Consider the following 22,652-nt stretch of genomic DNA (forward strand, 5'->3'; position numbering starts at 1 on the left):
GCTCCCTCTGCTCTTTCCTGAAGTCCACGATCATCTCCTTTGTTTTGTTGACGTTTGAGTGAGAGGTTATTTTCCTGGTATTTTCCTGACATTTTTTTGTATATGCAGACATGAGTGTATGGTCTGTGTAGATTCAGGTATGTACAGCAGGAACGACCGACCTCTGTGCCTTGCTCCACAGGGAAGCCCCTGTTTGGTGCTCTTTTGCGCTGGAACTATGGGTCAACCCTGTTCGATAGCTGGTGGAGAACCAATGGCTACCCATCTTCCCCTGCGCCATCCTCCCCCCTTCCTGATCCTCACTCTCACCCAATCATCTCCCCTGCCCTACCCTCAAACCATTCTCCACCTCTGCCTCACCCTCAACCGGGGCAGCAGCTGGGGGCTGCCACAGGCTTTATGAGGACCATGTTGTCTTTCCAGATCAGGACAGACAAAGGGAATGAGGGTACGGCTGGAAACATGGCATTCAGTTCCAAGCACATAGACCAATAATGTCGGGCCAATTTCCACTCAACTGACACACATGGAGAGGATGTAGAATGGTTTGTTATGAAGAGAAGCCAGTATGAAACCACTGTACTGTGTCAGTCCTTTTAGAGATCACTGAACTGAAGATATACACTTTCATAATGATTGATTGTATCAATTATTACTAATGCGTGGGTGGCAATGGGTTATGGAGTAAATGTACTGCCAATTACTTAATTGGAAACATTTGAAACAAGTTAAAGAAGCTGTCTAGTAAATCAAGTGGAAGAAAAACACAAATACATCTTGTGTTTCTACAGCAGGGAAAGACTGAGTTTGGGTATCAGATGGCCATAGAAGGAATACTGTCACGTCCTGACCAGCAGGTGGAGTAGGTGTTAAGTGTTGGTCAGGGCGTGACAGAAGAAGTTGGGTTTTCTTTGTTCTGTCTAGGTTGGGTGTTTCTATGTAGAGGTAATTGGGGTGGACTTCCAATTGAAGGCAGCTGTGTGGTGTTGCCTTTGATTGGAAGTCCTATATTAGTTGGGTGTGTTTGTCTGTGTATTTGTGGGGAATTGTTGTGTTGTTTTGCACTGCATTTTTTAGCCTGCAGACTGTTGCTGCTGTTGTTATTGTTTCTTTCAAGTGGATGCTCTACTCTTTTTTTTGGTAAATAAAAACCATGAGTATTCACACTTCTGCTGTGCCTTGGTCCATTCATGAAGACAGCCGTGACAGATACAGCTTTTGTGAAATTAATGTCAATTGTTTTTTGCATTTTAGCTAAGCCTAACCCCTTTCCTAACCTAATTCTCTTAATCTGCTATGTTAATTCTCCTAACCTGCTACGTTAATTCTCCTAGCCTGCTCCGAAAAGTAAAATCTGACGTTTTGACCGAAAGCTGGAGGAGCCCTTCTAGCCATGACCGTACCAGATAGGATAGCGTGCCAAGCTGTATCTGCAGGACTCAATACATTTGTGTGGCGAGAAGAAGACTTCTGGGGAACAGAGGAAATGGGAAGGATGGAACATAGCAGAGCATTCTTTCCATGGGGACTTCACTTGATTCTGGAATTTATTTGTATTTATTAGCATCTCCAACAGCCATTGTAAAAGCATCAGCTACTCTGATGACATAATACATAGTACAGAGCATTACTAGTCAAGGACTGAAATACATCAATTTAAAACATCACACATAGCTTACATATCAGTACATACACACAATTTCTAGGTCTTATACATAGTACAGTGGACATTACTATACAAGATATATAAAATGGCTGTGTGATTCATGAGGAGTGTGGAGTGTTTCAATTGAATGTCAACTATTTTATCACTGCACTTTGTTTTAAGGTATTAGAGTCACACTGACAGGATCATGGTGTGTGTGTGTGTGTGTGTGTGTGTGTGTGCGTGTGTACGTGTGTTTACATCCATGCAAACACAGTGGGGTTTTCTGGGCTCATAGTAGCCAACATAAATTGATTCATATGATTTTAGGCCTTGAGGCTGACATGTGCTACAAACTAGCAAGCTACTATGCACTTCCTCTTATGATAACCCTGTATCCTCCTCCCAGAATCCCAGCGGCACTTGCTGACCTGACCTCATATCCCTCTGCTGACTGTCACACATCACTTCACTCATTGTCGTCCCATCTGACTAACTCTAAACACAGCACCATTTTCATCTCTGATGATGGCGACGGCCGGGTGAATGCTGTTTGTTTATTATTACACAGAGCTGTGGCAGGCGTGGGATTTGCTGAGCGGTTTATTCCACTGACCGCCCGGAGGAGGGAATGGTGACAAGGCGGGCGAGATGACTAGTGTCTGGACCTGGCTGTCACCAAGCACCAGGACACACACAGATACGCACGTATGCATGCACACACGCACGCACGCACACACACATACACACACACACCCCACTAGAAGTCTTCTTGGCTTGTTGTGCAGCCATACAGATGACAGACAGCGTTCTGACTCTGAGAGCAGACACATGTTTCCGTAGTTTTCACCTCGTTATCTCTGGGGAAGTTAACACATTATATTACACATGGAAGGGGGTTTACATTTTACATTTCATTTTAGTCATTTAGCAGACGCTCTTATCCAGAGCGACTTACAGTAGTGAATGCATACATTTTTTCTTTTCTTTTCGTACTGTTTACCATAAGGTAATCACACTGATTGTCCTCTGACCCACTCCACTCACCTCTCAAGTCTGGACCCTGTAATCTAATCACTGGCTGCCCTGGAGCCCCCAGGGGTCTGGATTGGGGTCCCATGGGTGGGTTTCCTCCACAGACAGGGGGAGGAGGGAAGGGGTGTAGGGGGAGTCTCAAGGGGCGAGAGAGGTGTACACTGCACCCCTAACCCGGCTCACATGGGCTTGCAGGAGTGGGTCAGTGTTTATGGAATTCTGCCAGCTCCTCACACAATGGGTGGAAATGGGAATTTAATACAAACTTTCTCACAAAGTTTCATTTCCAGGCCCACTCCCAACACCCACCACTGCCACCCCACTCCACACCAGGCACGGACTGGGACCAGAAATCGGTCCTGGCATTTGTAACACACCAGCAATTTTTTTTCCTTTTTTCCAACCATACTGGCCCATGTTTTTCCTTGAGGCAACCATACTGGACCATGTTTTTCCTTGAGGCAACCATACCGGCCCATGTTTTTCCTTGAGGCAACCATACTGGACCATGTTTTTCCTTGAGGCAACCAAGTATTAGCCAGATAACAATCGTTTTGCAAAAATGATATATTTAATAATAATTAGGTGCCCACTAGAGTAAAAATGGACCAGACCATCTGCCAGATGACCAGTCCGCCCATACCCGACATCCAACAACTCCACCTCTAAAACCACAACAAAATGTCCAAAAAGTACTAAAACACAGAGGGGAGTGCGCAGCTGTAAATTCACCTATACTGTCTGACATTTTCGCACAGACCAGATTTGTCTGCTTGATTTTGAGGTTTAGTGTTTCAATTCAGATTATCTTCAAGCAATAACACTGTAATACAGTTACAGTGCAACATGCAACACAATGAAAGTTGGTGGTCAGCGTATCCTACTGCTCTTTACATTAACAATAACAGAAAACAATCATCATGTGATGTGATCCAATGTAAACACCATAAATGCATAAACCTCTTCTGATTGTTTGCTCTCCCACTGATGACCTTGTGTGAGGAACACATATTGTGTTTTGACCCTAGCGAGGGGAGGTGGGGTGGTTTGTCTGGCGGTGTCCTCTAAAGCAAGTCAACAAACACCGCTCATAATTACCTCAGGACAACAAATAGCTCTCTGGACAATGAGCCATGTCTGAGGAGTATCGAGCCATTGCTTGAGCTCCACCCTGCAATATCCACCTACACACACACACACACACACACACACACACACACACACACACACACACACACACACACACACACACACACACACACACACAAGCACGCACAAACAAATGCATCGGCGGGCAGGCAGTCAGGCACTCATGCGCTCAAATGCATGCACACACACACCCTGTCTCAGGCTTCTTGAAGCCTCGCTGCACCCAGCAGCCACAGTGACTATGTCGACACAGTATCCAGTCTTTTCCCCTGTGGGCTTCCTCTCTCAGAGTCCACTCACTCTGCAACCACCAAGATGTCTGTTTGTTTCTGCATCTATCTGTCCATGTGCTCTACCTTCCATCCATTTTTGAGAACAGCGAGAGTATTTGAGCACAATAAAACGTTTTGCACCACGGCCAAGTTGGATATCCTCCAAAAAACTGGTATGAAACTGATTTGATTTATTTCCTTCTGAGAAAAAGTTGTGCAATTATTTGTAATTCATTCTGGGAAGAAATTGTATAAACTCAGCACTGATGCAAACAAAAAAAGTGTGGAATTCTTGTGTCCCTGACAGAAAGTGTAGTCAGTGTGCCTGATAAGATGAGTCTCTGTCCTCATTGCCATGTGTGATGAATCAGTCCTGTGATGGGAGTGTTTGTGACCCTGTGTAGAGGAAATAGGAAGGCCCTCTCAAGGTGATGGTCTATTTACAGTATCAGGAACAGGGAGGTCACCGTCATAGAACCACAGACTAAAACAAACCTGAGCCAACACTGGGAAGTGCCCTCCGTTTGGCCTGTATCAAAATGGAAACATTCTGACCTGGAGACATAACAATAGTCTCCTGCTCTGGACACCTCATCAAAGTATTTTTGTCATTTTTGTATTATGATTATGCTATTCAATGGTACGTTGAAATGTTGTGTCCTCACCTATTTTGAGCAGTTTCATGCAATCACATAAGACAAACGTAACAAGTGAGTTGTAGATTATATCAGAATTGTATTTATCTGAACCAAGCCCTCAAATCCCTCAGAAATACACTCCATTTTAAGCAAATCTTGAACTCTCTTATTGAAAACAGGAAGTTTCGAACAATAAGACGTTGAGTCAACTTCAGTTGTCTGAGGGCATCAGGAAACGTAAAGAAAACATTAAAACAACCATTTCAAAGCCCGCCCATCCAGAAATAAGAGAAGTGAGTGGTACTTAAACTTCTCTAAATGAATATTATAAAGTGAGACACGGGACCTGATCCATCTGATTGCAGCTGTAATGATAGAATAGCAGAGACTCAACAAGCAGACTGTTCATAATCATTTCCTCAGGCTGGTTGGAACAGTGAAGGAGAGGCCAAATGACCACCAGCTGCAGGGATCACAACTAACTTACTGGGAGGAAAGAACACAGCTATTACATTACCCATCTACTATTATTACATAGATCTGACTGTGGCCTTTCAGAACATATCTGCAGCTAGAGAAAACTCAGTGTGCCTAGGCCTACTATTACTACCATGCAAAAGGCAGTGTCAGCATTTAGGGAAAGCTAAAATGCTGAAGTTGTCTGTGATGCGATTCGAACACGCATCCTTTGAGTCGCTAGAGGTTTGCGTTATACATCCACCCTGACCAACCACCTTACTTTCGTTTTTTGCGTTAAGTAACCTTTTGTCTTATGTAACCATACCAAATGTATCCATATACTAATTTCACTGTCCCAGACTTACATTTACTATGTTACATCTAGTCTATGAGATTCTGGATTCAAACAGGCAACCTTTTAGTTATATGCCCACCCATCCACCCCAACCAACAAGTCTACTGTTGTTTTTCCCATAAGTAACCTTATGTCTTATGTAACCATACCAAACCTAACAACCTACCACACCTAACAACCTACCAAACCAAACATATACTAATTTGAGTGTCCCGGATTTTCGTTTACTGTGTTATGTCTAGTCTATGAGACCAGCCTGGGGCAGAGAGATGTAGAATATGAGGGAAATAAAAAACACATGCACATCTAAATGCATTAAAACCAACCATTCTTGGGCATCGTCAAAAGTGTGCAAATACATAAAACAATGATAACATTTGTTGCAGGATAATTTTTCAAAATGCTATTTTTTAGGCCTACGTGAATTATTGACTTGGCTAACAACGCATTTGGTGTAAATATAGAAATTGATTGGAAAACGAATTTACATTCTATGACAAGTAGAAAGTAGGCTAATCCACAAACTAATGCAAAACTCTGCAACTGAAATCAGAACCAAGGCTTTTGGAGAGTAACGACCTCTTTCCCCTCGTGACGCTCTTCCTTCCTCTCCTCTCCCACCCAGAGTCAGAACGCTCAGATTGGATCTTGGAGAATGTGACATGATCTGGAACATCATAGGGAAAGAGATATCACTGCGAGGATTACTTTACTGTTAAAAACAGTTACAGGAATTGATGGAAATGCGCAAAGACACGCGCGGTTCTTTGGCACGCTGGGGACCGTCACTCGGAATGTAGAAGTGTCGCTTTTAACCGAAGAATTGGATTGGAGAAACCACTGCTCATTTGCGCTTTGCTGTTTTGAGGATTACAATTATGATTGATATCTTGTACTTCTTGTGCCTCATACCTGTGTCAGGTAAGTGGGGGGGACAAGCTTATTCTGATCCATTCAATTTTAAACCCTAAATAAATTGTATCCTAGAACACAGTAATACCCCTTTCACACACAGTCAAAGATCACACAAATGTACAATGCCTGCTTGTTTTTGGCCAAGGTAAAATTCGTTTTATACTGGATATTCAGAGGATATTCGGTTTTCTCTCATCAATAGCTATTGAACCAAGCAGTCCATGACCATGAAGATGGTATATTCTGAAACAGGGGTGGATGGAGAATAATCCACACCATAAAAAATATATATACAGTTGTCGGAAGTTTACATACACCTTAGCCAAATACATTTAAACTCAGTTTTTCACAATTCCTGACATTTAATCCTAGTAAAAATTCCAGGTCTTAGGTCAGTTAGGATCACCACTTTATTTTAAGAATGTGAAATGTCAGAATAATAGTAGAGAGAATGATTTATTTCAGCTTTTATTTCTTTCATCACATTCCCAGTGGGTCAGAAGTTTACATACACTCAATTAGTATTTGGTAGCATTGCTTTTAAATTGTTTAACTTGGGTCAAATGTTTCAGGTAGCCTTCCACAAGCTTCCCACAATAAGTTGGGTGAATTTTGGCCCATTCCTCCTGACAGAGCTGGTGTAACTGAGTCAGGTTTGTAGGCCTCCTTGTTCGCACACGCTTTTTCCGTTCTGCCCACAAATGTTCTATATGATTGAGGTCAGGGCTTTGTGAGGGCTACTCCAATACCTTGACTTTGTTGTCCTTAAGCCATTTTGCCACAACTTTGGAAATATGCTTGGGGTCATTGTCCATTTGGAAGACCCATTTGCGACCAAATTTTTACTTCCTGACTGATGTCTTCCGATGTTGCTTCAATATATCCACATAATATTCCTTCCTCGTGATGCCATCTATTTTGTGAAGAGCACCAGTGCCTCCTGCAGCAAAGCACCCCCACAACATGATGCTGCCACCCCCGTGCTTCACGGTTGGGATGGTGTTCTTCGGCTTGCAAGCCTCCCCCATTTTCCTCCAAACGGAACAATGGTCATTATGGCCAAACAGTTCTATTTTTGTTTCATCAGACCAGAGGACATTTCTCCAAAAAGTACGATCTTTGTCCCCATGTGCAGTTGCAAACCGTAGTCTGACTTTTTTATGGCAGTTTTGGAGCAGTGGATTCTTCCTTGCTGATTGTTTTTCAGGTTATGTTGATATAGGACTTGTTTTACTGTGGATATAGATACTTTTGTACCTGTTTCCTCCAGCATCTTCACAAGGTCCTTTGCTGTTGTTCTGGGATTGATTTGCACTTTTCGCACCAAAGTACGTTCATCTCTAGGAGACAGAACGGATCTCCTTCCTGAGCGGTATGATGGCTGCGTGGTCCCATTGTGTTTATACTTGCGTACTATTGTTTGTACAGATGAACGTGGTACCTTCAGGCGTTTGGACATTGCTCCCAAGGATGAACCAGACTTGTAGAGGTCCGCACTTTTTTTCTGAGGTCTTGGCTGATTTCTTTAGATTTTCCCATGATGTCAAGCTGAGGCACTGAGTTTGAAGGTAGGCCTTGAAATACATCCACAGGTACACCTCCAATTGACTCAAATGATGTCAATTAGTCTATCAGAAGCTTTTAAAGCCATGACATGACATTTTCCAAGCTGTTTAAAGGCACAGTCAACTTAGTGTATGTAAACTTCTGACCCACTAGAATTGTGATACAGTGATTATAAGTGACATAATCTGTCTGTAAACAGTTGTTGGAAAAATTACTTGTGTCATGTACAAAGTAGATGTCCTAAATGACTTGCCAAAACTATAGTTTGTTAACAAGAAATTTGTGGAGTGGTTGAAAAACGAGTTTTAATGACCCCAACCTAAGTGTATGTAAACTTCCGACTTCAACTGTATACTGTATATATTACGATTTCGGTCTTCAATAGCTCTTACACAAAGCGTGGCATGACCTTCACACAGGTGGAGGATGGAAAAAATCCACAGCTTTGGGATATTTTGTTTTTATTTTTTTCTGGCTTTCATTTTTACATTTTATTAAGTTAGCCAATGCTCTTATCCAGAGTGACTTACAGGCACAATTACAGTTAAGTGCCCTGATCAAGGGCACAGCGTCAGGTTTTTCAACTAGTCAGCTCAGGGATTTGAACCAGCGACCTTCCGGTTACTGACACAACACTCTTAACCACTAGGCTAAGACCTCCCTGTTTGAAATACAAACAGCCCCCAAGGTTTAACAACATCCCCCCCATCCCTCTTCGCGTCCTAATTTCCCAGTTACCCACTGATATGTATAAAAGGGGTATGTATACATGCAAGAAAGTGGTCAATAAGGGGCTGTTTGAAAGGGGCCCATATAAACATTGGCTGGTATTTTTTACAGGTAATATACTACACCTTCTGTCTGAAATAGGTATAAGCTACATTACTCAAGGTGCTTATTAGATGTTGTAATCATTTCCACTGAATGTTTAAGCCCCAGAAAGAAGGATATAATGTAGGCTATGCAAGGCAACTGTAATTTAGATTTCTGAACATCAGAATTGATTTGACACAACAAGTTATGGGCTACTATAAAAGTTCAAGGGGAGTGCAGAATGCATCCTCCTGAGAGAGCAGGAGCTCATCCCTGTTTCCTTCTATTGTTCCGTGGATCAGGGCTCAAATGCCACAGAACAGGAATGATGTCGGATTTATGTTGCACCATTTCTGTGCCACCATATATGATGTGTTTTCTTATTTGGCTCCTAATGATTTATGTTGGGGGCACTGATTCTAGGTCAGTTTGGAACTGAAATATGTCCCCAGGTTGTAGCGTTATGCCCTCAGGCCCTCAAATTCTAATCTGGACCTCGAAGCCAGTTCCATTGCTTTTTTCCCCCATTCTTAATAATCTGGTAGAACAGAACACCAGCAATAGCCTGGACCTCGTAGGGTAAGATTTAAATACCCCTGCCCTAAGGTCTAGTACTGTTTGTTTGAGTTAGAATGAATGAACTGATTTTTATAACATCAGTAGATTACTACTGTAGCTTCCCTTTGTTGTTTTATCTCATAATAGTGTAGATTACTGTATCATGTGAGTGATGCCATCTCGTCCATACAGGTGCGGTTACAGACCTGACGATGATCTCCAACGCCGAGGCCTCCACCCCTCAGCGCTTCTCCATATCTTGCCTCATAGGGGAGCGGGACGCAGCAGAGTTAGACCTGGACATCAAGAAGGACAACAGCATTCTCATCCTCCCCTCACCGTCCCGATACAGCGTCAAGAGGCCCAAGACCAAGGAGGTGGTGGCCAATGAGTTTGTTGGTATAGTGGACCAGACGGGCATCTTCTATTGTCATGCATCAAAGGGAACTAGTCCTACTAGAAACCAGGTCACAGTCACTCTCATCAACAACTACAGCAAAGGTAAGGAAGAGGCTCTCAGAGAGAGAGAGAGAGAGAAGAGAGAGAGAGAGAGAGAGAGAGAGAGAGAGAGAGAGAGAGAGAGAGAGAGAGAGAGAGAGAGAGAGAGAGAGAGAGAGAGAGAACACATCTTCTTCTGTATTGCTCCTTCCAGGTCTTTTTGTCCCGGTCCACCTCACAGTGACGACTAACAGAGGGGACACAGTCCACCTGGCCATGCAAGTCCTCAGCTCCCAGAGGAGAGATGTCACTTGGAAGTACAATGGTGAGTTACGGAGGGAGGGAGGGATGGCATGGAGGAATGGATGGATGGAGGGAATAGATTCATCTAAATGAGAAAATGACATGGCAATATAGCCAATTGCTTGATTCATTGATTAATGATGTGCTGACTCATACTGTGTTCTATCACCAGGAAACTATTTCTACATGACCCACTGGGGTGATGTGTCCAACAGTACGACTGTACTAACCCTTGAGGACGTGGCTCATGCCAACGAGGGCATCTACAGTGCAGGCTTCGTGGGAGACAGTCCCATCAATGGAGCCTGGATGAGGCTGATTGTCAGAGGTACAGAAGGGGTGTTCATATTAAACACACACACACACACACACAAAGACACACACACACACACATACACAAATTGACTCGTTCATTTTAGTAGTTCGTTTGACCTGCTAGTGCTGGCCGCAATGAGTCCTACAGCAGTATTAATACACTCTCTTCCGGCTCAGTGGAAGATGGTGTAAGAATGACTGCAGTTCATTGATTATTGAACGTTATGATGGACACAGCTTTGTAGAACCAAACATACACAGCCTCTACTCAACAAACTCCAACTCGAGAGCAAATCGTTTGGGGGCTGCAGTTTACGAACGACATTGGGCTTATCACCCTCACAGCAGTCAAGCAATGCATTCCGCCATGAGTCATTCACAATCTAGTCCGGTTGCGTCCACAACTTCGCTTCGAATGTATCAAAAAAGTATCTTATTCGTATGCCTAGCAATCAACAAATTTTACACGTTTCAGTCACAAATGACAGCTCCAATAAGCCCCCTATGGTGAACGACATATGAGAGGCTTGTAGAATCATGACTCTTGAGTTTTCAGTTCATCATTCACCAGTAGGGGGTCCTGGTGCTCTGGGCATTACTGACTCAAATAAAATTAGTTGAAAGATTCGTTATTTTGACTGAACGAGTCGAAAAGATCAGAGTCAGTAAAATAAACTGAACTTCCCATTGCTATTGTATACTGTATGAACTGGGATTGATCTATTGTATACTGTATGAACTGGGATTGATCTATTGTATACTGTGTGAACTGGGATTGATCTATTGTATACTGTATGAACTGGGATTGATCTATTGTATACTGTCTGTACTGGGATTGATCTATTGTATACTGTATGAACTGGGATTGATCTATTGTATACTGTATGTACTGGGATTGATCTATTGTATACTGTGTGAACTGGGATTGATCTATTGTATACTGTCTGTACTGGGATTGATCTATTGTATACTGTCTGTACTGGGATTGATCTATTGTATACTGTGTGAACTGGGATTGATCTATTGTATACTGTCTGTACTGGGATTGATCTATTGTATACTGTATGTACTGGGATTGATCTATTGTATACTGTCTGTACTGGGATTGATCTATTGTATACTGTCTGTACTGGGATTGATCTATTGTATACTGTATGTACTGGGATGGATCTATTGTATACTGTGTGAACTGGGATTGATCTATTGTATACTGTCTGTACTGGGATTGATCTATTGTATACTGTGTGAACTGGGATTGATCTATTGTATACTGTCTGTACTGGGATTGATCTATTGTATACTGTATGAACTGGGATTGATCTATTGTATACGACTATACTGGGATTGATCTATTGTATACTGTCTGTACTGGGATTTATCTATTGTATACGACTATACTGGGATTGATCTATTGTATACTGTCTGTACTGGGATTGATATATTGTATACTGTCTGTACTGGGATTGATCTATTGTATACGACTATACTGGGATTGATCTATTGTATACTGTCTGTACTGGGATTTATCTATTGTATACGACTATACTGGGATTGATCTATTGTATACTGTCTGTACTGGGATTGATCTATTGTATACGACTATACTGGGATTGATCTATTGTATACTGTCTGTACTGGGATTGATCTATTGTATACGACTATACTGGGATTGATCTATTGTATACTGTCTGTACTGGGATTGATCTATTGTATACTGTCTGTACTGGGATTTATCTATTGTATACGACTATACTGGGATTGATCTATTGTATACTGTCTGTACTGGGATTGATCTATTGTGTACTGTCTGTACTGGGATTGATCTATTGTATACGACTATACTGGGATTGATCTATTGTATACTGTCTGTACTGGGATTGATCTATTGTATACTGTCTGTACTGGGATTGATCTATTGTATACTGTCTGTACTGGGATTGATCTATTGTATACTGTCTGTACTGGGATTGATCTATTGTATACTGTCTGTACTGGGATTGATCTATTGTATACTGTCTGTACTGGGATTGATCTATTGTATACTGTCTGTACTGGGATTGATCTATTGTATACCGTCTGTACTGGGATTGATCTATTGTATACGACTATACTGGGATTGATCTATTGTATACTCTCTGTACTGGGATTGATCTATTGTATACTGTCTGTACTGGGATTGATCTATTGTATACGACTACGCTGGGATTGATCTATTGTATACTGTCTGTACTGGGATTGATCTATTGTGTACTGTCTGTAATGGGATTGATCTATTGTATACTGTCTGTACTGGGATTGATCTATTGTATACTGTCTGTACTGGGATTGATCTATTGTATACTGTCTGTACTGGGATTTATCTATTGTATACGACTATACTGGGATTGATCTATTGTATACTGTCTGTACTGGGATTGATCTATTGTATACTGTCTGTACTAGGATTGATCTATTGTATACGACTATACTGGGATTGATCTATTGTATACTGTCTGTACTGGGATTGATCTATTGTATACTGTCTGTACTGGGATTGATCTATTGTATACTGTCTGTACTGGGATTGATCTATTGTATAATGTCTGTACTGGGATTGATCTATTGTATACTGTCTGTACTGGGATTGATCTATTGTATACTGTCTGTACTGGGATTGATCTATTGTATACTGTCTGTACTGGGATTGATCTATTGTATACCGTCTGTACTGGGATTGATCTATTTTCATCTGGATGCAAGCCTGACAATACATTTAGTTATTTCTTCTCTGAAACATTTTTGGTTGGACATTGTTAGTACTAAGGTAATAGTCTTATTAACACCTGTATTACCTTTATTTATATTTAACCCTTACTTTACCAGGTAAGTTGACTGAGAACACATGATCATTTACAGCAACGATCTGGGGAATAGTTACAGGGGAGAGGAGGAGGGATGAATGAGCCAATTGGAAGTTGGGGATGATTAGGTGACCATGATGGTATGAAAGCCAGATTAGGAATTTAGCCAGAACACCAGGGTTACCACCCCTACTCTTACAATAAGTGCCATGGGATCTTTAGTAACCACAGAGAGTCAGGACACCCGTTTAACATCCCATCCGAAAGACGACATCCTACACAGGGCAATGTCCCCAATTACTGCCCTGGGGAAAGAGTGCCTCCTACTGGCCCTCCAACACCTCTCCCAGCAGCATCTCTCTTACTGCTAACCATTATAAGGATCTGTCTGATGATTCACATATGGATGAGGTGTTTGTATTTGGGTGGGTTGGCCACTGATGCTTCTCTGCTGTCGCTCCCAGACTGTGCCAGTAAGAAGTGGGGTGCCGACTGTGACAAGGACTGTCCAGAGTGTCTCAATGGAGGGGTGTGTCACGACAGTGACGGGGACTGTATCTGTCCACCAGGGTTCATGGGGATGCGCTGCGAGACAGGTGAGTGTGGGTGTGTCTGGGTGTGAGTGTGGTTGTGTGTGTGGGGGAGGGGTGGGGGGTTTACAGGCAATATGTTAAAGAATAAAATTGTGGCCTTGAAGTTGACGCATACACACAATTGCTAATTTGTAGTGTGTGTATGTATGTGTGTGTGTGTGTGTGTGTGTGTGTGTGTGTGTGTGTGTGTGTGTGTGTGTGTGTGTGTGTGTGTGTGTGTGTGTGTGTGTGTCCCCATAAGTGTGTATAAGTGTGTTTGTGGTGTGTGTAAAATGCAAGTATATTCTATTGACAAACTGTTTGAAGTAACTGTACCTGTCCTGTACTAAATCTAGAACTTGTAATGTATTCCCTTCCAGCCTGCAGAGAGGGGATGTTTGGCCGTAACTGCCAGGAGTGGTGCAGGTCAGAGCTGGACTGTGTAGGGCTGAGGTTCTGCCTGGCTGACCCTTACGGATGCTCCTGTGCCAGCGGATGGTTTGGGAACCACTGCAACAGATGTGAGTTAATTTGTTATAAATAGGGTTATGGCGTATTTTCAGCCTTGGATTGACCAATAAATATTGATTGTACTGTACAACCAACCAATCAACATTACTGTCACTAGCGTCATAAGGATTGGACCAAGGCGCAGCGGGTAAAGTGCTTATCTTCTTAATTTATTTAAAGAAAACACTTAAACAAAATTAACAAACAACGAAAAACAGTTCCATAAGGCTCCCAGGCTATACAGAAAATAACCACCCACAAAACACAAGTGAAACAACCCTCAACTAAATATGGCCTCCAATTAGAGGCAACGACAACCAGCTGACTCTAATTGGAGGTCCTACCAAAAACCCAACAAAGAAATAGAAAACTAGATTTAAACATAGAAATAGAAAACATAGAACCTAAACCAAAAACACACAAAACAAATACCCCCTGCCACGCCCTGACCAAACTACAATGACAAATAACCCCTTTTTTTTTACATTTGTCATTTAGCAGACGCTCTAATCCAGAGCGACTTACAGTAGTGAATGCATACATTTCATAATTGATTTATTTCTTTTTTGTACTGGCCCCCCGTGGGAATCGAACCCACAACCCTGGCGTTGCACACACCATGCTGGCGTTGCAAACACCATGCTCTACCAACTGAGCCAAAGGGAAGGCCTTTTTCTGGTCAGGACGTGACAATTACTGCATGTGTTAAAATAGATACGTACATAACATGCATAGCCAGATCAGGAAGCAATTCATGACACACTTATTAGAACCCCAACACCTTGGCATTCCCATCCTAATGTCTTCCCTCCCCCTCTCCCCCAGCCTGCCACAGGGACATGTACGGGGCAGACTGCAGCCTGAGCTGTAGGTGTAAGAACGGGGGTGTGTGTAACCGTTTCAGTGGATGTCAGTGTCCCACTGGCTGGAGAGGACAGCACTGTGAGAAATCAGGTAGGTAAACATTACTTCCTCTTCCTCATCTTCCTCCTCCTCATCATCAACACCACTGGTGCCTCTACCAAGCATCTTCTTCCTCATCTTCATCTGTTTCTCCCCGATCAGACCGTGCCCCTCAGATCTTGGACATGGCCAGTAGTCTAGAGTGGAACCTTGACTCCAGCCCTGAGATCCTGTGTTCTGCCACAGGCAACCCCCTGCCTAGCCACACCAGCATCGAGCTGCGCAAACTGGACAGTTCTGTGCTCAAGGTAGAGGCAATGGAGGGATGACCAGGGTATTTATTTTATATTGGATTATTCCATTACTGGGAATCAAACTGTGATGGTGTAGTCAGTGAGATTTGGGAAATTCAGTGTTTTTGTAACAATGAAAATAGGTCAGTATTTTTTATAATAATGTCAGTTGGCTCAACATACAGACTTACCAATATCTATTTGGACCTCTCTCAGGCGTCTCGCACCACCATGGACTCCAATAAGAGCACAGCCCAGTTTGAGATCCCCCGTCTGTCCTTCGAGCATGCTGGGTTATGGGAGTGCAGGGTCTCCACCAATGGGGGACAAGACTCCCGCAAGTTCAACCTCACTGTCAAAGGTCAGAAGAGAAAAGTATTTTACTGGTCCAGATCAGTCAGTGTGAGGTGCTTAACATCGAGGGCAGCTTTCCTAGATACAGAGGAACCCTAGTCCTGGACTTGAACATACTTTTTAGTGCAGGACTTAATTTGAGTGGGAAACCTGTCCTAAATACACACTGAGAAAAATGGTAGATAAAAAGGTTTTAATGTTCTGGTTGAAACTTGTCATATCACCCGTCTCACCCACATCCTCACCCCCACCTGCTCTCTCCCCAGAGCCGCCGTGCCCCAGCACCCCTCCCAAGCTGCTGGAGAAGAGGAGTAAGCAACTGGTGGTGATGCCTGTGGACTCCTACAGAGGAGACGGACCCATAGACTCCACCAAGCTCCTCTACAAGCCCATGGAGACCGGAGACTCCTGGTCCTCCATCATAGGTATGTCAGGTGGAGTTTGAGCTCATGTAAAGTCATGGGAGTTACAACTACATATCTTGGCAAGTGGCAACATGCGTTATTATCCATTTCACAGGAAAAATCGCCTTTCCTGAAAACATTTTGGCAATTTGTCATTATCAACATACTAATGTATTATAAACTGGGTAGTTTGAGCCCTGAATGCTGATTGGATGACAGCTGTGGTATATCAGAACGTATACCACGGGTATGACAAAACATGTATTTTTACTGCTCTAATTACATTGGTAACCAGTTTCTAATAGCAATAAGGCACCTTGGGGTTTGTGGTATATGGCCAATATACCACGGCTAAGGACTGTGTCCAGGCACTCCGTGTTGCCCCACTCGGGCCTTGTTGCTTAATTATACAGTATACACTTTAGATCCCTATGCTACATTGATAATGGTCTCTGATGCTCTCTCTCTCTGTGTTCATGTTCTTCAGTGTACAGTAGAGAGCCGATAACTCTGATGAATCTGAAGCCGTCTACACGCTACCACGTCCGTGTCCAGCTGACCCGTCCTGGGGAGGGAGGGGAGGGAACTCTGGGGCCTGAGGCCATCATGGAGACTGACTGCCCAGGTGAGAAACAACATAGCGTGTGTGTGTGTGTGTGTGTGTGTGTGTGTGTGTGTGTGTGTGTGTGTGTGTGTGTGTGTGTGTGTGTGTGTGTGTGTGAGTTGAAGTTAGTAGAAGTTAGTAGAAGTTTGTCCTAGTGGACAGCTAAGAGCTGGTTCTGAATCTGAGAATGGTTCTTTAATTCTGAGGTCTATAAGTGACCAGATCAGAATGTTCTTTGCCAGTCTGTAAGCCAGAGGCTAAGTAAACAGTAGAATGAGTAAGTATCCCAGGCTGGTGGACTTCTCCCTGACTGCGTGTTCTGTGTCGCTGCTCTAGAGCCAACGGTTCGACCAGAGATTGACTTCAGTTCGCTGGAGGGCCGCAACGCCACCGTACGCTGGCTGTTGCCTGGCAACGCGGGCGGGGCCGTGGGTGCGGCCAGCGGGTTCTTAGTGCAGCTCTTTGGGCCCTCCCCCTCAGGAGAGAAGCTGAGAGAGGAGACCACCCTGCTCAATGTGCTCTCCACCAAGTTCTACAACCTGCAGTACCACCAAGACTACACAGTGGTCGTCAGGCTACTCAACTGTGGCAGTCTGGGGCCTACCTCTAAGCCTTACCACTTCCGCATCAACAGCCAGGGTAACTAACAAAAGCTCTTTCTATTGGCTTAGCGGAGAGTGTTGACGAGTGTGATTGGTGGATGTATGGTGTAGGGTGCCTGGCTCCCACCTGCCCTCGTAGTGTGTCATGATTAAAGAAAGGAAATCAGGATGAAAGCATTGTGCAGCATTGAGCAATAGCCATGTAGCCATGTAGCCATGTAGCCATGTAGCCATGTAGCCATGTAGCCATGTAGCCATGTAGCATAAGATAACACCTTCTGACTAATACTAACCCTGATGTATCCTCTCTTTTCCCCTCTCTTTTCCCCTCTCTCCCTCTCTCTCCCTCTCTCCCCCCCTGTCCTCCCCTCTCCCTCAGGTCCCTCCTCCCCTCGTAAAGTCCAGGCCCTGCCCCTGTCTGTGTCTGCGGTGCAGGTGAAGTGGCAGCCCCCTGAGGACCCTAACGGGGGCATAGTGAAGTACATCATAGAGTACCAGCCAGTGGGTCAGGGCAGCCTGCACCCCTGGGTAGATACTGACGATGGCAACAAGACGGCTAAAGACGTGACAGCGCTTAACGGGAGTACTCTCTACCAGTTCAGAGTGAGAGCCTTCTCTAAAGTACCGGGGGAGTGGAGCAAATTGGTCCATGCCAGGACCCAGGGAGATGGTGAGAGTTAGATTACGCCGCTCTGTAATCCCAAATGAATAACAGTGTGAGAGAGAGAGAGAGAGAGAGAGAGAGGGAGAGAGAGATACTTAGCCTAATACTAAGGATACTTAGCCTAATACTAAGGATACTTAGCCTAATACTAAGGAAACTTAGACTATTGTACATAAGAAATAGGAGATGCCCAGGTGATTCTCACTGCACACCTCCTCACCTCCTCATCTCCCCCTCACCTCCTCATCACTCCTCCTCTCCTTCTCATCTCCTCCTCACCTCCTCCTCATCTCTTCCTCATCTCCTCCTCACCTCCTCTCCTCATCTCCTCCTCATCTCCTCCTCACCTTCTCATCTCCTCCTCCACTCATCTCCTCATCCTCCTCTCCTCCTCATCTCCTCCTCACCTTCTCATCTCCTCCTCTCCTCCTCCTCACCTCCTCATCTCTCCTCCTCTCCTCCTCACCTTCTCATCTCCTCCTCCCCTCATCTCCTCATCCTCCTCTCCTCCTCATCTCCTCCTCACCTCCTCACCTCCTCCTCTCCTCCTCCTCACCTTCTCATCTCCTCCTCTCCTCCTCATCTCTCCTCCTCTCCTCCTCCTCACCTCCTAATCTCCTCCTCCCCTCCCCTTTCAGGCTTCCAGGACTTCACTCCAACCACCCAGGGTGTGGGGGGGGCGTCCAGGCAGCGAGGGCTACCAGCTGGTGGTGGCAGTAGTGGGGTCTGTGATGGTCACCTGTGTCACCATCCTGCTGGCCCTGCTGGCCCTCTTCTGCATCCGCAAGACCCTGCTCAACCGCAGACGCAGCTTCACCTACCAGTCTGGATCGGTGAGAGACAGAGTGAGAGAGAGACACGGCATACCACAGTCATTAACTAGTTCACTAAATATACACTGAGTGTACAAAACATTAAGAACACCTTCCTAATATTGAGTTGCCCCCCCTCTTGCCCTCAGAACAGACTCAATTCATCGGGGTATGGCTTCTTCAAAGTGTCAAAAGCGTTCCACAGGGATGCTGGACAATGTTGACTCCAATGCTTCCCACAGTTGTGTCAAGTTGGCTGGAAGTCCTTTGGGTGGTGGACCATTCACGAGAAACTGTTGAGCATGAAAACCCAGCAATGTTGCGGTTCTTGACACAAACCACTGTGCCTGGCACCTACTACCATACCCCGTTCAAAAGCACTTCAATCTTTTGTCTTGCTCATTCACCTTCTGAATGGCACACATACACAATCCATGTCTCAATTGTTTCAAGGCTTGAAAATCCTTCTTTAACCTGCCTCCTCCCCTTCGTCTACACTGATTGAAGTGGATTTAACAAGTGACATCAATAAGGGATCTTATAGTTCACCTGGACTCATCTGGCCATTATACTGTGGAAAGCAGGTGTTCTTAATGTTTTGTACAGTGTATATATCCCCTTTTACGCTATATTATACATAGCGACATATTATTAGAAACCTCTCTATATATAAAATGTTTATACTTTGACTGATTAAAAACGAAATAAATGAATCATTGCAACCCGTAGGGAGAGGAGACAATCCTGCAGTTTAACTCTGGGACCCTGACCCTGACGAGGAGACCCAAGCCTGCCGCCGAGTCCCTCACCTACCCCATCCTGGAGTGGGATGACATCAAGTTCGAGGACGTCATCGGAGAGGGCAACTTCGGCCAGGTCATCAAGGCCATGATCAAGAAGGATGGGGCCAAGATGAGCGCTGCTATCAAGATGCTGAAAGGTAGTATGTACCACACAAACACACGCAGGCACACACACCAAAACAGACACACACAGACACACAAAGACACACACACTAAAAACTCTGACAACAAGCCAGGGGTCAAATTGAACAAGCTTCTTTCTCTGTACCTGTTTGTAACTTGCTATGTTTGCTGTGTTTCGTTTTGAGCAGAGTTTGCCTCTGAGAATGACCACCGGGACTTTGCAGGAGAGCTGGAGGTATTGTGTAAACTGGGCCAGCATCCCAACGTCATCAACCTCATAGGAGCCTGTGAAAACAGGGGTGAGTCTCCCACCTACTGGTCAGAGTGGGGAATTACATGCTTTTAATTGACACTGTAATAATACTACTGGACGTAATATAATAATACTTCCCTCTTCAAGGGAATACTTTTAAATATGAGTTTTGAAGCAAGTTGATAGAAATAAGCCTGTATTATTTGATGTTTTGCTATAGCATGTTAATAGTGATTTTAAGATGTCAAGCTGAACGTTTGTTACACTTCATTATGTAAACCTACAGGTCAACTTTGTATTTGTTCAGTACTGATTCCATACTGCTTAGTTGCCTGAGCCCAAAATGCAGGGCATGAAGTGGTTAATATCCTGAGTTATCCGGATGCATACAGATCCTCTGCTGTGCACCTGGACACGACTGTGTGTCGTCCAACCCAAACAAACCCTGTCTATCTGCAACAAGCATTTCCACTATCACATTTGTTTTGCTTGTCCATACGCCACATCAGCAAACGGTTCCGCTGCTGCATATCTATCTGTGTGATACAGAGCCTTGGGACCAAGCTCTGAGCATGACATTTCAATTTCCATACCACATCTGATGGTTTCGGGACATAATTGAATTGCCTGTTTCTCTTTGTACTTTAGAGGGAGATTACAAAAACAACTCAACCATGAGAAAAAATACATCCTACCAAAGCACTGTGTTTCACAATCCTACTGGTTCTCAAGTAGCCCTGAAAGAGAAACCAGAATGGCTGGTTAATGCTGGTTCTCTCTCTCTCTCTCTCTCTCTCTCTCTCTCTCTCTTTCTCTCTCCCCCCCTCTCTCGATAGAATAATGATGATTACAACACAGATCTAGAATTATATTTCTATGGTTACATTATGATACTCAGTTCCTGCCTTCCTACCTTTCCATGGCTAACTTTTATGCATACGGTATCTCCCTTAGCAACCTTCTCCATAAAGTGTACAAGTAAATCATAAACTTCCTTCACTTTTCCCTAACTGCCTCTCTCTACCTGTGTAGGGTACCTGTACATTGCCATTGAGTACGCCCCCTATGGTAACCTGCTGGACTTTCTGCGTAAGAGCCGAGTCCTGGAGACAGACCCCGCCTTTGCCAAGGAGCATGGCACCGCATCCACCCTCACCTCACAACAGCTGCTGCAGTTCGCCGTCGACGTGGCAACTGGCATGCACTACCTTAGTGACAAACAGGTATGGTATACACACAGATGTCTCTGTGAACTCTAAAGATGTGTCCCTGTGTTGGGAGGGGAGTTGCCAATTCTATATGGTTCATATCCAAGTTTGGCAGCATACTTTTATTTAATTGTTTTACAGCTGTGCAAGCTTCAATACACAAATGATGATTCATAAATGTGACAGAGAATCTTTGTTTATGTAGTTTTCCTCTCAGCATACATTTTCAATTATATAATTCCCAGATGTCATCTTCATCCTCCCTCTCCTCTCTCTCCTCACTCTCCTCTCAATTCAATTCAATTCAATTCGCTTTATTGGCATGACGTAACAATGTACATATTGCCAAAGCTTACTTTGGATATTTACAATATAAAAAATAAATAAAAATGAGAATCAAAAATTGTCAACGGGACAACAGTAACAACAATAACCAACGGTCAATATAACCATACATTCAACAATAACAATAATCATACAGTTGAGGACATGTGCAGGTTTATTGGTCTGTCAGACACTGTCCCTCAACTTATGGCAGGCAGCAATGTAGTGCGCTGCCAACCCACAGCTCTCTGCGTCCTCCCCCAACAGGATGGGTAGCCTATCCTCATCAGAGAGGTCTTTAAAACCTTGAATAAGGATTTCAAATTTGGGGAAATGACACTCTCTAATTGTTTTATATTTTTTTACATTTTGTCAGGAAATGCAGCTCCGTCTCAGGTTCTGCTGTTGTGCAGTGGTTGCACAGCCTTTCCTCTACAGGGAGCCAGGTTTTCCTGTGTCTACCCTTCTCAATGGCAAGGCTGTGCTCACTGAGCCTGTACTTTGTCAAGGTTTTTCTAAGGTTTTGATCAGTAACCATGGTCAAATATTTAGCCATAGTGTACTGTCGATTTAGGGCCAGATAGCACTGCATTTTGCTTTGTGTTTGTGCTTGTGTTTCCCAATAAGCAATGTAGTTTTGTTTTGACTGTGTTGTAATTTGGTTTATTCTGATTGATTGGATGTTCTGGTCCTGAGGCTTCAGTGTGTTAGTAGAACAGGTTTGTGAACTCAGCCCCAGGACCAGCTGGATGAGGGGACTCTTTTCTTTGCTCAGCTCTTGGCATTGCAGGGCTTGGTAATGATATGAGAGGGGGTCACTGTATTTTAGATGTTTCCAAAACTTAATTGCTCTTTTTTGAGTTTTTATTATTAGTGGATATTGGCCTAATTCTGCCCTGCATGCATTGTTTGTAGTTTTCCT

At 43.8% G+C, this 22,652-nt stretch overlaps 1 protein-coding gene across 1 annotated transcript in view; it reads left to right on the top strand.

Moving 5' to 3' along the window:
* The first annotated feature begins 6,124 nt into the window (after positions 1-6,124).
* The window catches only part of LOC115158746 (tyrosine-protein kinase receptor Tie-1-like), a 23,990-nt gene continuing 7,462 nt past the window's right edge, over positions 6,125-22,652 (top strand). Inside the window, 18 exon segments of the mRNA XM_029708033.1 lie at positions 6,125-6,474; positions 9,598-9,906; positions 10,058-10,168; positions 10,319-10,474; positions 13,766-13,897; positions 14,254-14,394; positions 15,209-15,337; positions 15,449-15,594; positions 15,796-15,940; positions 16,200-16,358; positions 16,825-16,962; positions 17,278-17,580; positions 17,923-18,213; positions 18,846-18,880; positions 18,882-19,040; positions 19,749-19,959; positions 20,134-20,244; positions 21,231-21,421. Of these exon segments, the coding sequence (XP_029563893.1) occupies positions 6,432-6,474; positions 9,598-9,906; positions 10,058-10,168; positions 10,319-10,474; positions 13,766-13,897; positions 14,254-14,394; positions 15,209-15,337; positions 15,449-15,594; positions 15,796-15,940; positions 16,200-16,358; positions 16,825-16,962; positions 17,278-17,580; positions 17,923-18,213; positions 18,846-18,880; positions 18,882-19,040; positions 19,749-19,959; positions 20,134-20,244; positions 21,231-21,421 (2,910 nt within the window). The 5' untranslated portion in view covers positions 6,125-6,431.

Source organism: Salmo trutta, chromosome 22 (genome assembly GCF_901001165.1).
Source record: "Salmo trutta chromosome 22, fSalTru1.1, whole genome shotgun sequence".
NCBI lineage: Eukaryota > Metazoa > Chordata > Actinopteri > Salmoniformes > Salmonidae > Salmo > Salmo trutta.